An 11,501-nucleotide genomic window follows, 5' to 3' on the forward strand; every position below is an offset into this window, starting at 1 on the left:
AAGAATCCTCAGACATGATAGATGAATCCATTTTCCATTGTTTTCCATCTCTCTCTATTTTTCATACTTCTTGTGTTTCATATATCTTATTGTTTATCTTATTCTTCTAATTGTTTCTCCAGGCAAAGTGTATTAAGTCCACTGCATCCTGATTTCTTATATGAACATCATCTGATAAGTAACATGGAAAACCACACCAAGGTAACTGAGTTCATTTTGGTTGGGTTCAAATCTCATCCAGGACTGCAACTCCTCCTCTCTGTTCTTTTCTCAACAATGTATGCTGTCACTGTGGTAGGAAATGCTTGCATGATCCTTATCATCAGAATGGACTCCAAGCTGCACACTCCCATGTACTTTTTCCTAGAGAACTTGTCCATCTTGGACATCTGCTATTCGTCTGTCATCACTCCCAAAGCAGCACTGACATTCTCACTGAGCAGAAGAATAATTTCCTACAATGGCTGTGCATCTCAGATGTTCTTCTTCTCTCTCTTTGGCACAACAGAAGCCTTCTTCCTTGCTGTGATGGCTTATGATCGTTTCATTGCCATCTGCAATCCACTCCTGTACCAAATCATTATGAATAAAAGACTTTGTGTTTTCATGGTGGTGGGCTCTTATCTGTCAGGCTGCATCAACTGCACCATACAGACAGGCTTTTATTCAGTTTGTCCTTTTGTGGGCCCAAAGAAATAAAACACTTCTTCTGTGATGTTCCTGCAGTGATGTATGCCTCCTGCTCAGACACACTTGTCAATGAAATAGTAATGCTGGCTGTGTGTGGATCAATTATTGTGGGCACTGCCTTGGTGGTTTTTATCTCCTATGGTTATATAATTATGACTATTGTCCAAATGCCTTCAGCTAAGAGCAGGCGCAAGGCCTTCTCCACTTGTTCTTCTCACATGCTGGCCGTCAGCTTGTTCTTTGGTACTGTTTTCTTCATGTATGCTGAGCCTGGGGCCACGTCTTCACCTGATAAAAGCAACACCATCTCTATCCTTTATACTATTGTTATTCCCATGCTAAACCCTTTCATCTACAGCCTCCAAAACAAGGAGGTAAAACGGTCTCTGAAAAAACAGTTAAAAAGGAAAGGCTTTTTTTAGTACCTTAACTGAGGATGAGAATGAACACAGTGTCCAATTCAGTACAGACAGATGTTTAGAATGTAAAACAAGGGATATCAGGGCTTGGTTTCAAGAGTCTTTTGTGATTGCAGATGGTCAGTATCATGGATGAAAGCAGGAGGTATAAAAGAAATCTGGGAGAATTAGATCAGATGAAGGTGTGAATGCATTTAAACGGATTTAAAGACTTACAATCCATCTGAGCTGTAATATAGCCCTTTTATAACCATTCAAAAGTCGCAAGTATTTTAAAGCCATAATTAATCCGTGTATTATACATCTAAAATAGGACATATACCTCGGACTCTGGCAGTGCCTTCTTTCTATGCATTAGAAGACAGCTAATTCAGGTGGATACAGTCTCACTGTAAACATCCAAAGACAAATTAGGTCAATCAAGAGTGAATTGAATGATTTATTTTTCTGGGACTCCTAATTTTTTCAAATATTTTTTTTCCCTCAAATTTGCTTTTAATCACTTCTCTTAGAAATGAGTGGAACCTGTGAAATTCAGGTTCAAGCACTGATGGGCAATTGAAATCTTGAAGTGCTCTCTAACAAAACAAAACAAAACAAAACAAAACAAAACTAAACTAAACTAAACTAAAGTTATATATATATGAATTCTGGTTTCATGTCTTTGTGTGCATGCTTGCATGAGTGTTTGTAACAGGATGGGAGCTACTTCTTTGTGTTAGATAAGCTTGTAATAACATATATTATGAAGATAATATGTGTAAGTTCAACTTTACAGCTGTAGTGGTTCAAAATTCTCATAAAAAATGCACATTTCAAAAAATACCAACTTGAAACTTTGCATCAAGTGTCCGAAGCATGACCCTTGAGTTGTCATGTAAACAATATCCTACCAGAAGACTGCTCAGTTCTCATTATAACATAAGATAAATGCCAGAGCTGACTAGAAATCATAAATTACCTTTCAGAGAAAGTAATTCTTTAAATTACTTGTTCACTTCCTACTAAAAAGAAATAATATCACTTTAGAATAAATTAATCACTATCCACAGTTACCTCTTTCTCTCTTTTGATATAAAAGGAATCTATACTATAAGCACAAATGCAGATGCCAAGATTCACATCCATACGGAACCATCCTAAACTGATGGAGAACATACTAGAGGAATATTCCTCTGTGTAGACCATGTACCACAGGTATTTCCATGAGTGTTTTCTACTGGCCAATACTGTAACTTCAGTGCCCACTAGTCTTCCAAAGGATCTAAACTAGTAAAAAACATCTGTAAACTGTGTAAGCTCTGCCCTCCCTGAGACAGAAACAGGGACAACTAATAGATCAAAACCAAGGTGAAGGGGACCCTGTGTCCTCCCCTTGCCAGGCAGAAGGCAGTAGCCTCAAAGGGAGAAGTGAATGGAAACAAGTCCATGCTCGGCATGGCAGGTGAACCTTCTCCTCCTTGCCCACCTCGCCTTCCCATGTACCCCTGTACAACAGGTACGAGGCTCTGGCTGTGGAAGGCCATTCAGTGGAGGATATGGATGATAGTCAAGCTACACCAGAGGTAGCACCTAGGCCAAAAAGGCCATGCCTTGTATCGTGACCATCCCACAAAGAAGAAAAGGTGGGTTATAGTTGTAGAGGACTCCCTTCTGAGGGGTACAGAGGGCCCGATATGCAGGGCAGACCCTCCTCTCAGAGACATCTGCTGCCTCCCTGGGGCCCATGTCAAGGACATCACTAGGAAACTCCCCAGCCTGGTAGCCCCTCTGACTATTACCCACTGCTGCTCCTCCATGTGGGTGGGGATGAAGCAGAGACACGTAATGCAAAAGCGATCAAAAGGGACTTCAGGCTCTTGGGACAGTCACTGAAGGATTCAGGAGCACAGGTAATATTCTCCTCCCTCCTTGCAGTTGAGGGCAGCAATGTTGGGTGGAACAAGCGGACACAGTCCATAAATGCATGGCTCTGTGGCTCGTGCCAACACCACACCTTGGGGTTCTTTGACAATGGGATGGCCTACACGACACCAGGCGGCCTGATGAACTCTTATGGGATTCATCTCTCTCAAAGGGGGAAGAGGATCTTTGCCCAGGAACTAGTGGGGCTCATCGACAGAGTTTTAAACTAGGCTTGAAGGGGGAGGGGGATAACATCAGGCTTCCCAGCCACATGTTGTGGGATGATGTGCCCAGGTTGGAGGGACAGGGTGCTGGTGAGGGCCTTCGGCCTACTGCTCAGAGACGTGCTGGATGCACTGCAGCACGCTTGAAGCCTAGAGGAGATGAGCCAGGGGCTCCAGATGCTACAGGAACCAACGGGGTAACACTGGGAAGATACATCAAAAGAATTCCAGCCACCCCAGTCAATAAGTCAGCCTCATCGGGGGCACAACTGAAATGCTTCTACGTGAACGCACGGAGCATGGGGAATAAACAAGAGGAGCTGAAGATGTCTGTGTGCCTGCAAGGCTATGACCTTACTGGCATTACAGAGACGTGGTGGGATAGCTCCTATGACAGGAGTGTTGGGATGGAAGGGTACAGGCTCTTTAGGAAGGACAGGCAGGGCAGGCGAGGAGGGGGCATCACCCTCTACGTCAATGACCAGCTGGAGTGCATGGAGCTCCACCTGGGGATGGATGAGGAACCGACCAAGAGCCTATGGGTCAGGATTACAGGGAGGGCTAGGGCAGGGGACATCATAGTGGGGGTCTGCTACACGCCACCTGACCAGGGAGACCAAGCAGATGAAGCCCTCTATAAGCAGCCTCACGCTGACAAGCCCTGGTCCTTATGGGGGACTTCAACCACCCTGACATCTGCTGGAGGGACAATACAGCTGAGCGGAAGCAATCCAGGAAGTTCCTGGAATGTGTTGATGCCAACTTTCTCCTCAAAGTGACAGAGGGGCCCATGAGGAGAGGTGCCATGCTGGACCTTATTCTCACCAATAAGGAGTGTCTGGTAGGGGACATCAAGCTCAAGGGCAGCCTTGGCTGAAGTGACCACAAAATGGTGGAACTCAGGATCCTCAGGGCAGCAAGGAGGGTGCAAAGCAAGCTCACTGTCCTGGACTTCAGGAGAGCAGACTTTGGCCTCTTCAGGGATCTGCTTGGTAGAATACCATGGGACAAAGCCCTGGAAGGAAGAGGGGCCCAAGACAGCCCGCTGGTATTCAAGGATCATCCCTTCCAAGCTCAGGAGCAATGCATCCTAACAAAGAGGAAGTCAGGCAAAAACGCCCGGAGGCCTGCATGGATGAACAAGGAGCTCCTCAACAAAGTCAAACAAAAAAAGGAAGCCTTCAGAGGGTGGAAGCAAGGGCAGGTATCCTGGGAGGAATACAGAGAAACTGTCTGAGCAGCCAGGGATCAGGTTAAGAAAGCCAAAGCCCTGATAGAAATTAATCTGGCCAGAGATGTCAAGGACAACAAGAAAAGCTTCTGTAGGTATGTTAGTGATAAAAGGAAGACAAGGGAAATGTGGGTTCCCTCCGGAATGAAATGGGTGACCTGGTTACCCAGGATATGGAGAAGGTTGAGTTGTTCAATGACTCCTTTGCCTCAGTCTTCACTGGCAAGTGCTTGAGCCACACTGCCCAGGTCACAGAAGGAAGGGACTGGGAGAATGCAGAACCGCCCACTGTAGGACAAGATCAGGTTCGAGAATATCTAAGGAACCTGAAGGTGCACAAGTCCATGGGACCTGATGAGTTGCATCCACAGGTCTTGAGGGAACTGGCAGATGAAGTGGCCAGGCCACTCGCCATCATATTTGAGAAGTCCTGGCAGTCTGGCGAAGTTCCCACTGACTGGAAAAGGGGAAACATAACCCCCATTTTTAAGAAGGGAAAAAAGGCACACCCAGGGAACTACAGGCCGGTCAGTCTCACCTCCATACCTGGCAAGATCATGGAGCAGATCCTCCTGGAAACTATGCTCAGGCACATGGAAAATAAGGAGGTGACTGCTGACAGCTAACACAGCTTCACTAGGGGCAAATCATGCCTGACAAACTTGGTGGCCTTCTATGATGGAGTTACAGTGTCAGTGGATAAGGGAAGGGCTACTGACATCATCTACCTGGACTTGTGCAAGGCATTTCACACTGTCCCTTGTCTCTAAATTGGAGAGACATAGATTCAACGGATGGACCACTCGGTGGATAAGGAATTTGCTGGATGGTCGCACTCAAAGAGTTGTGGTCAACGGCTCAATGTCCGAGTGGAGAACAATGACGAGTGGTGTTCCTCAGGGGTCGGTACTGGGACTGGCACTATTTAACATCTTTGTCGGCGACATGGACAATGGGATCGAGTGCACCCTCAGCAAGTTTGCTGACGACACCAAGCTGTGTGGTGTGGTTGACACACCAGAGGGAAGGGATGCCTTCCAGAGGGACCTTGACAGGCTTGAGAGATGGGCCCACGTGAACCGCATGAAGTTCAACAAGGCCAAGTGTAAGGTCCTGCGCATGGGTCGACACAATCCCAAGCACGACTATAGGCTGGGCGAGGAATGGATTGAAAGCAGCCCTGAGGAGAAGGACTTTGGGGTATTGATGAGAAGCTCAACATGAGTCGGCAGTGTGCGCTTGCAGCCCAGAAAGCCAACCATGTCCTGGGCTGCATCAAAAGAGGTGTGACTAGCAGGTCGAGGGAGGTGATCCTGCTCCTCTACTCCACTCTTGTTAGACCCCACCTGGAGTACTGCATCCAGCTCTGGGGGGTCCCCAGTACAAGAGAGACATTGAGCTGTTTGAGTGAGTCCAGAGGAGGACCACGAAGATGATCCAAGGGCTGGAGCACCTCTCCTGTAAGGACAGGCTGAGAGAGTTAGGATTGTTCAGCCTGGAGAGGAGAAGGCTCCGAGGAGACCTTATTGCAGCCTTCCAGTACTTAAAGGGGGCCTACAGGAAAGCTGGTGAGGGACTGTTTATGAGGGAGTGTAGTGACAGGACAAGGGGTAATGGGTTTAAGCTGAAGGAGGGTCGATTTAGATTAGATGTTAGAAAGAAATTCTTTAGTGTGAGAGTGGTGAGGCACTGGCACAGGTTGCCCAGACAGGTTGTGGATACCCCATCCCTGGAAGTGTTCAAGGCCAGGTTTGATAAGGCTTTGGGCAACATGGTCTAGTAGAGGGTGTCCCTGCCCGCAGCAGGGGGGTTAGAACTAGATGGGCTGTGAGGTCCCTTCCAACCCAAACCATTCTATGATTCTATGATTCTATAATTTAAAGAGATTGGGTTTGAATGCAGCTCCACTTTCAGATATCTGTGTTCAGGTACAATGGAGGTCTTTGCACCTGAAGGTTAATATTTTCTATCAAGGTATTTGGCTCACCCTGCTATAGACAAGCCTCAGCCAGGGGTCCTTTCTAGTTACCTCTAAAATTAGTAGTTAAAAAACATTAAGTGGTATGCACATTTCATGCCTTTTGACTTGGGCACCAGAAACACTCCTGACATTGTTTAATTTAATAATACAGATAGAGCCTGTACACAAAAATCCTAAATGCTACTTCAGTGAAAAGTATGAGGTTGGTATTTTCAGAAATCTCACTTTTGGCTGATCCTCAACCAAATACTAAGCTATTAGTCTAAACTGAACAGACTTTAACAGTATCTAATCATTTCAAATCAGAGTGCTGTGAAGGAGAAGGATGCTGATTAGGATGTAGGATCTTAGCTGGGAAATATATATATAAAAATGTCAGAAGAAAAGGGCAGTTAAAACTGTCAGAAGTCTGCTTGGCAAAGACAGGTTCTTCCTCTGTGGTCATGTAACAGCTGCTCTACCTCTAGTTATCTAAATGATATATGAATCTAACCTCACCATTAGGAGTCTTTCCACAGGGAATGGAGACAGTTTCTCATAGGAGTGAGTCACATCATCAAATGTATCTGGAAACAGTTGCTAGACTCTAGAGGATATTTTTTTCTCAGATCTGAAGATATAAACCTTATAATGCTGACCAGAACTTTCTTTCAAGACACTCTCATAGCCCCTATGTAGAAGTTTCATTAAAAAATTAAAATTCAGATATTACTCTAGAGTATGCTAAGGCCAAGAGGGCTAGGCACAGGATTCATCTTTGTCTTTAGATAACATTACAGTGCAAATGCATTATAGTGTAATGCCCAGACATGGCACCATACTTCTTGGTTGAGGTTAGGAAAGATACTTGTTTTCTGTAGGTGCCATATGAAGAAATGAGAGCATATGACGATTGAAAGGGCAGGGACAGTGATGAATCATCAGGCAGAGCAAAGGCCTTCTGAATGTACAGTCAAGGTAATCACCCGCAGAACAACTGAGGACCAGACAGAGCGGGTTCACAAGCAATAACAGAGTCAGGTCTTGTGCTTCCAACAAGGAATTAATTTCTGGCCTATATTTTTGCTCTGGTTTCTCCCTGCCACCAGGCATCTCCATTTGCCAGGGAAGATGAGCAGCAGGAACTTTAGACCCCTTTCAGAATTGCCACAGGAGATAATGATAAATATTTGGTAGTTGCAGTGGACTTCATGGTGGTGGTCCTTACTGATATGGGTAGAGAAGAAACCTGAGATTGCACCTTCCTCTTCTTCAGTCATTTGTCTCTTTCTTTCCTGGGTGAGACAATTGGAGGATAAGCCCTTCCTATGGTCAAATGACACTGATATTTTGTCATGAAGTACCTGAGATAGGAGAAGTTAGGGAATAAAAGAATAAAACCACATCAAAGCTCCAAGTTCAGTCAAAACGTGAGGGGAGACTTCAGCCTCTTTAAATTCAAGAACTTTATTAAACATGCTTAAAGTACAAGTGTACGATTCACTCTTTTTTTCTTTCATTTAACACACCAAAAAGTTATGTACCTTCTCTAATATAACTGTGCAGCTTTCACTAATAGTTAAAGGAAAGATATATACATGGCCAGTAATACATATCTAGCACACAATTTAAACAGTCAGCATTTCTGATGGGTTGGATTCTCCTGTGAAGGTACTTTTAGAATCAGAATAGCCCAAGTTGGAAGGGACCTTGAAAGATCTGATCCAACCTTTCATGGGAAAGGGAGCCTAGATGAGATTATCTAGCACCCTGTCCAACTGCATCTTGAAAACCTCCAGCAATGGGGACTCTACCTCATCCCTGGGGAGGTTGTTCCAGTGAATGACTGTTCTTACTGTAAAAAATATCTTTCCTATGTCAAGATAAAACCTCTCCCAGCGGAACTTGTGCCCATTGCCCCTTATCTTCTCCATGTGATTCCTCGTGAAGAGAGTACCTCCGTTCTCTTTGTCACCTTTTAAATATGGTGATGAGGTCCTCCCTGAGCCTTCTCTTCTCCAGGGAGAAAAGACCTCATTCCTTCAGTCTTTACTCAGGGGGCAGGTTTTCCAGCCCTTTGATCATTACCCTTTACATTGGCTATTAAACGAAGCTCAATTATAAGCTTAGACTAGAAAAATAACATCTAAAAAATATAGAAAGTTAGAATAAAATTAAGACAACTGAATTAAGAAGAAGGTAGTTATCTACATGCTATGTAAACATAAAGAAAGCCATTTTAAATAATAGAGAACGAGTTTATCTCATTGAAGTAAAAGTAAATATTCAGCTCACCTTGAAGGAAAAGCTTATAGGCTCATAAAATTCTCCCAGAATTAAAGTGACCATATGGACTAGATCTTACAGGTTAGATGCTCAGACGAGCTTCCACACATAGATGCCATGTTAACTTTGGCATGCCTTAGGGAATGTGGGACATTAAGATGGCATTGCTGGATGTGAAACAGGACTGACAGGAGTCCTGTACATTTCTGCAATGACAGATGGAAACCTGCTAGGCTTTCAATTACTTGAAAGATTACAGAGAACCTATGCTTAGGTAACTACAGCAAGTCCCATCCTCAGATTTGTTAAGTTAGGTGCCTTATTGTCAAATGTTTCTATAAGTCAGTTAATTTAATTCCCTCCCACCACCCACCCACCTAATTCTCAGTCCACAGCTGGAATGTCTGTGCAGCTGCAGCACTCAGGAGATAACCATGTCCTTGTGAAGGATTTAACCTGTGATAACCTTCTGGATGTGACATGAGGCTGCTCATGGCTTCCACCCCAGTCAAAGTAAGCTTGCCTGGCAGAGCCTACATTGCTGCAGGAATGACTGAAACTTTGCTATGCTCTCAGTCCTCCAGCCTAATCTCATCATTAATTTTCTGCATTTCCATGCAAGCCTTTGCAGACACCATGATTACGTGTTCCCTGTGAAGACATCTCCTTGAAAGAATGTCTTTAAGGAACAAGTCTGTTTTCTCCCCAAGAGGCATCTTGTCAATTTCTCCAAGGAATTCTTGTCTCTCAGTTCCAAGCAGAGGCAGTAGAAATAACACTTCTTGCTACAGGAAGAAAGGTGTAGGCACTAGAGTTTTTCAAGCAGGCCAGAAGCGATAGCTTCATGGACAGAAAATTACTTTCTATTTCTAAAGAAAGAGGTGTACTTAGGCAATACCTCTCTTTCTTCTACTACTTGCTCAGCAAGAATCCTGTCTTTCTCTAGTCTCCCAGTGTCAAGATCTTACCTCTTCCTTCCTCTCACATAGGTGTGCTCAGTGAAGGAATGGATGACAAGCCTCTGGAGTCAACTGTGTAAGGCATTTTCCATAGATTCTGCACAGTTCTAACTTTCACTGGTGGATGTGGGAGTAATGGGGAGCTATTTCTGCTTACTATTTATTATTTTTTTTCATTATTACACTGCCTTAATAGGGTCTTTAACAACTGGACACTTAAGGGAGTCCTTTTCAGTTAAAAGCAGAAACAGGATTCTCCATGGCATTCCTGAAAATTTTATCCCTCAGATATTTTGTTTATTTCTGTTTTAAGTGGAAGTACTCCCTTCACCAAGCAGGCAAAACAATACACAAAAAGGAACAATCCAGTAACCGGACAGACAGAGTATTGAGAAATGAGACTCAACAGAGTATCTAGCACACTGCTTCCCTCAGATATTTAGGAAGGGAAAGCGGGTGATTTCAAGTGGGCTTCTACAAATTATTTTTTCCATCTCTCCAATGTGTCTCTTTAAATTGAAGTAGGAAAGGATCTCTGGAGATGATCCAGTCCATCCCCAACACATTCTTGATGTATTTTTTCTTAAGTGATTGAGATAGGTAAATTGGTTGGGCATAAGCAATCCCTTCTTTGATGTGAAAGGAAGTAAATGGTAGCAAACAGTGAATTCTGCTCTATGATCTGCTTCTAATCACACTATGCTGTGATTGGAAGGGAAGCAGATATTGCTATACCCTGTTATTGAGAGGAAGATGGGCCAAAGCTAAGGAATAATTTCTTCTCTTTGCTCTAAAGGTAGTGTGGGGCCTTGCTGACCCAAGGTTTCTCAAGGCAAGCACTTCGAGAAGTCCTCCTTTCACAGAATCACAGAGTTACACAGAATCACAGAATGGTAGGGGTTGAAAGGGACCTCTAGAGATCATCCAGCTAAATCAGGTTCACCTAGAGCAGGCTGCACAGGATGACGTCCAGGCAGGTTTTTAATATCTCCAGAGAAGACTCCACAACCTGTCTGGGCAGCCTGTTCCAGTGCTATGTTACCCTCAAAATAAAGAAGTTTGTCCTCATGTTCAGATGGAACTTCCCATGTTCCATTTATGCCTGTTGGCCCTTGTCCTGTCAGTGGGCACCACTGAAAAGAGTCTGGACCCATCCTCTGAACATTGAGCTGTTGGAGTGAGTCCACAGGAGGGTCACAAAGATGATCAAAGAGCTGGAGCACCTCTCCTGTGAAGATAAGCTGAGAGAGTTGGGGTTGTTCAGCCTGGCCTAATTGTGGCCTTCCAGTACCTGAAGGGGGCCTACAGGAAGCTGGAAAGGGACCGTTTACAAGGACATGGAGTGACAAGGCAAGGGGTAATGGGTTTAAACTAAAAGAGGGTAGATTTAGATTAAATGTTAGGAAGAAATTCTTCCCTGTGAGGATAGTGAGGCACTGGAACAGGTTGCCCAGAGAAGCTGTGCATGCCCCATCCCTGGAAGTGTTTAAGGCCAGGTTGAGGGGCTTTGAGCAACCTGGTCTAGTGGAGGGTATCCCTGCCCGCAGCAGGGGGGTTGGAACTAGATGATCTTTAAGGTCCCTTCCAACCCAACCCATTCTATGTTTCTATGATTCTATGACACCCATGCTTTAAATATTTATAATCATTGATGAGATCCCCTCTCTGTCTTCTCTTCCCCAGGCTAAACAGACCCAGCTCTCTCAGCCTTTCCTCATAAGAGAGATTCTCCAGTCCCCTAATCATCTTTGTAGCCCTCCAAGAATAGAGATATATAGGGCTAGATCTGAAGACAATCATCAGTTCATCTTTCCATATCTATTTTTG

The 11,501-nt window shown here is 44.4% G+C and overlaps 1 protein-coding gene across 1 annotated transcript; it reads left to right on the forward strand.

Annotated features, from left to right (window-relative positions):
• The first annotated feature begins 276 nt into the window (after positions 1-276).
• LOC104632894 (olfactory receptor OR9H1-like) lies at positions 277-1,112 on the forward strand. Its single transcript, XM_010298923.2, is given in 2 exon segments — positions 277-625; positions 628-1,112. Coding segments are annotated over 2 exon segments (834 nt in total).
• The last annotated feature ends 10,389 nt before the right edge of the window (positions 1,113-11,501 follow it).

Source organism: Balearica regulorum, chromosome 24 (assembly GCF_011004875.1).
Source record: "Balearica regulorum gibbericeps isolate bBalReg1 chromosome 24, bBalReg1.pri, whole genome shotgun sequence".
NCBI lineage: Eukaryota > Metazoa > Chordata > Aves > Gruiformes > Gruidae > Balearica > Balearica regulorum.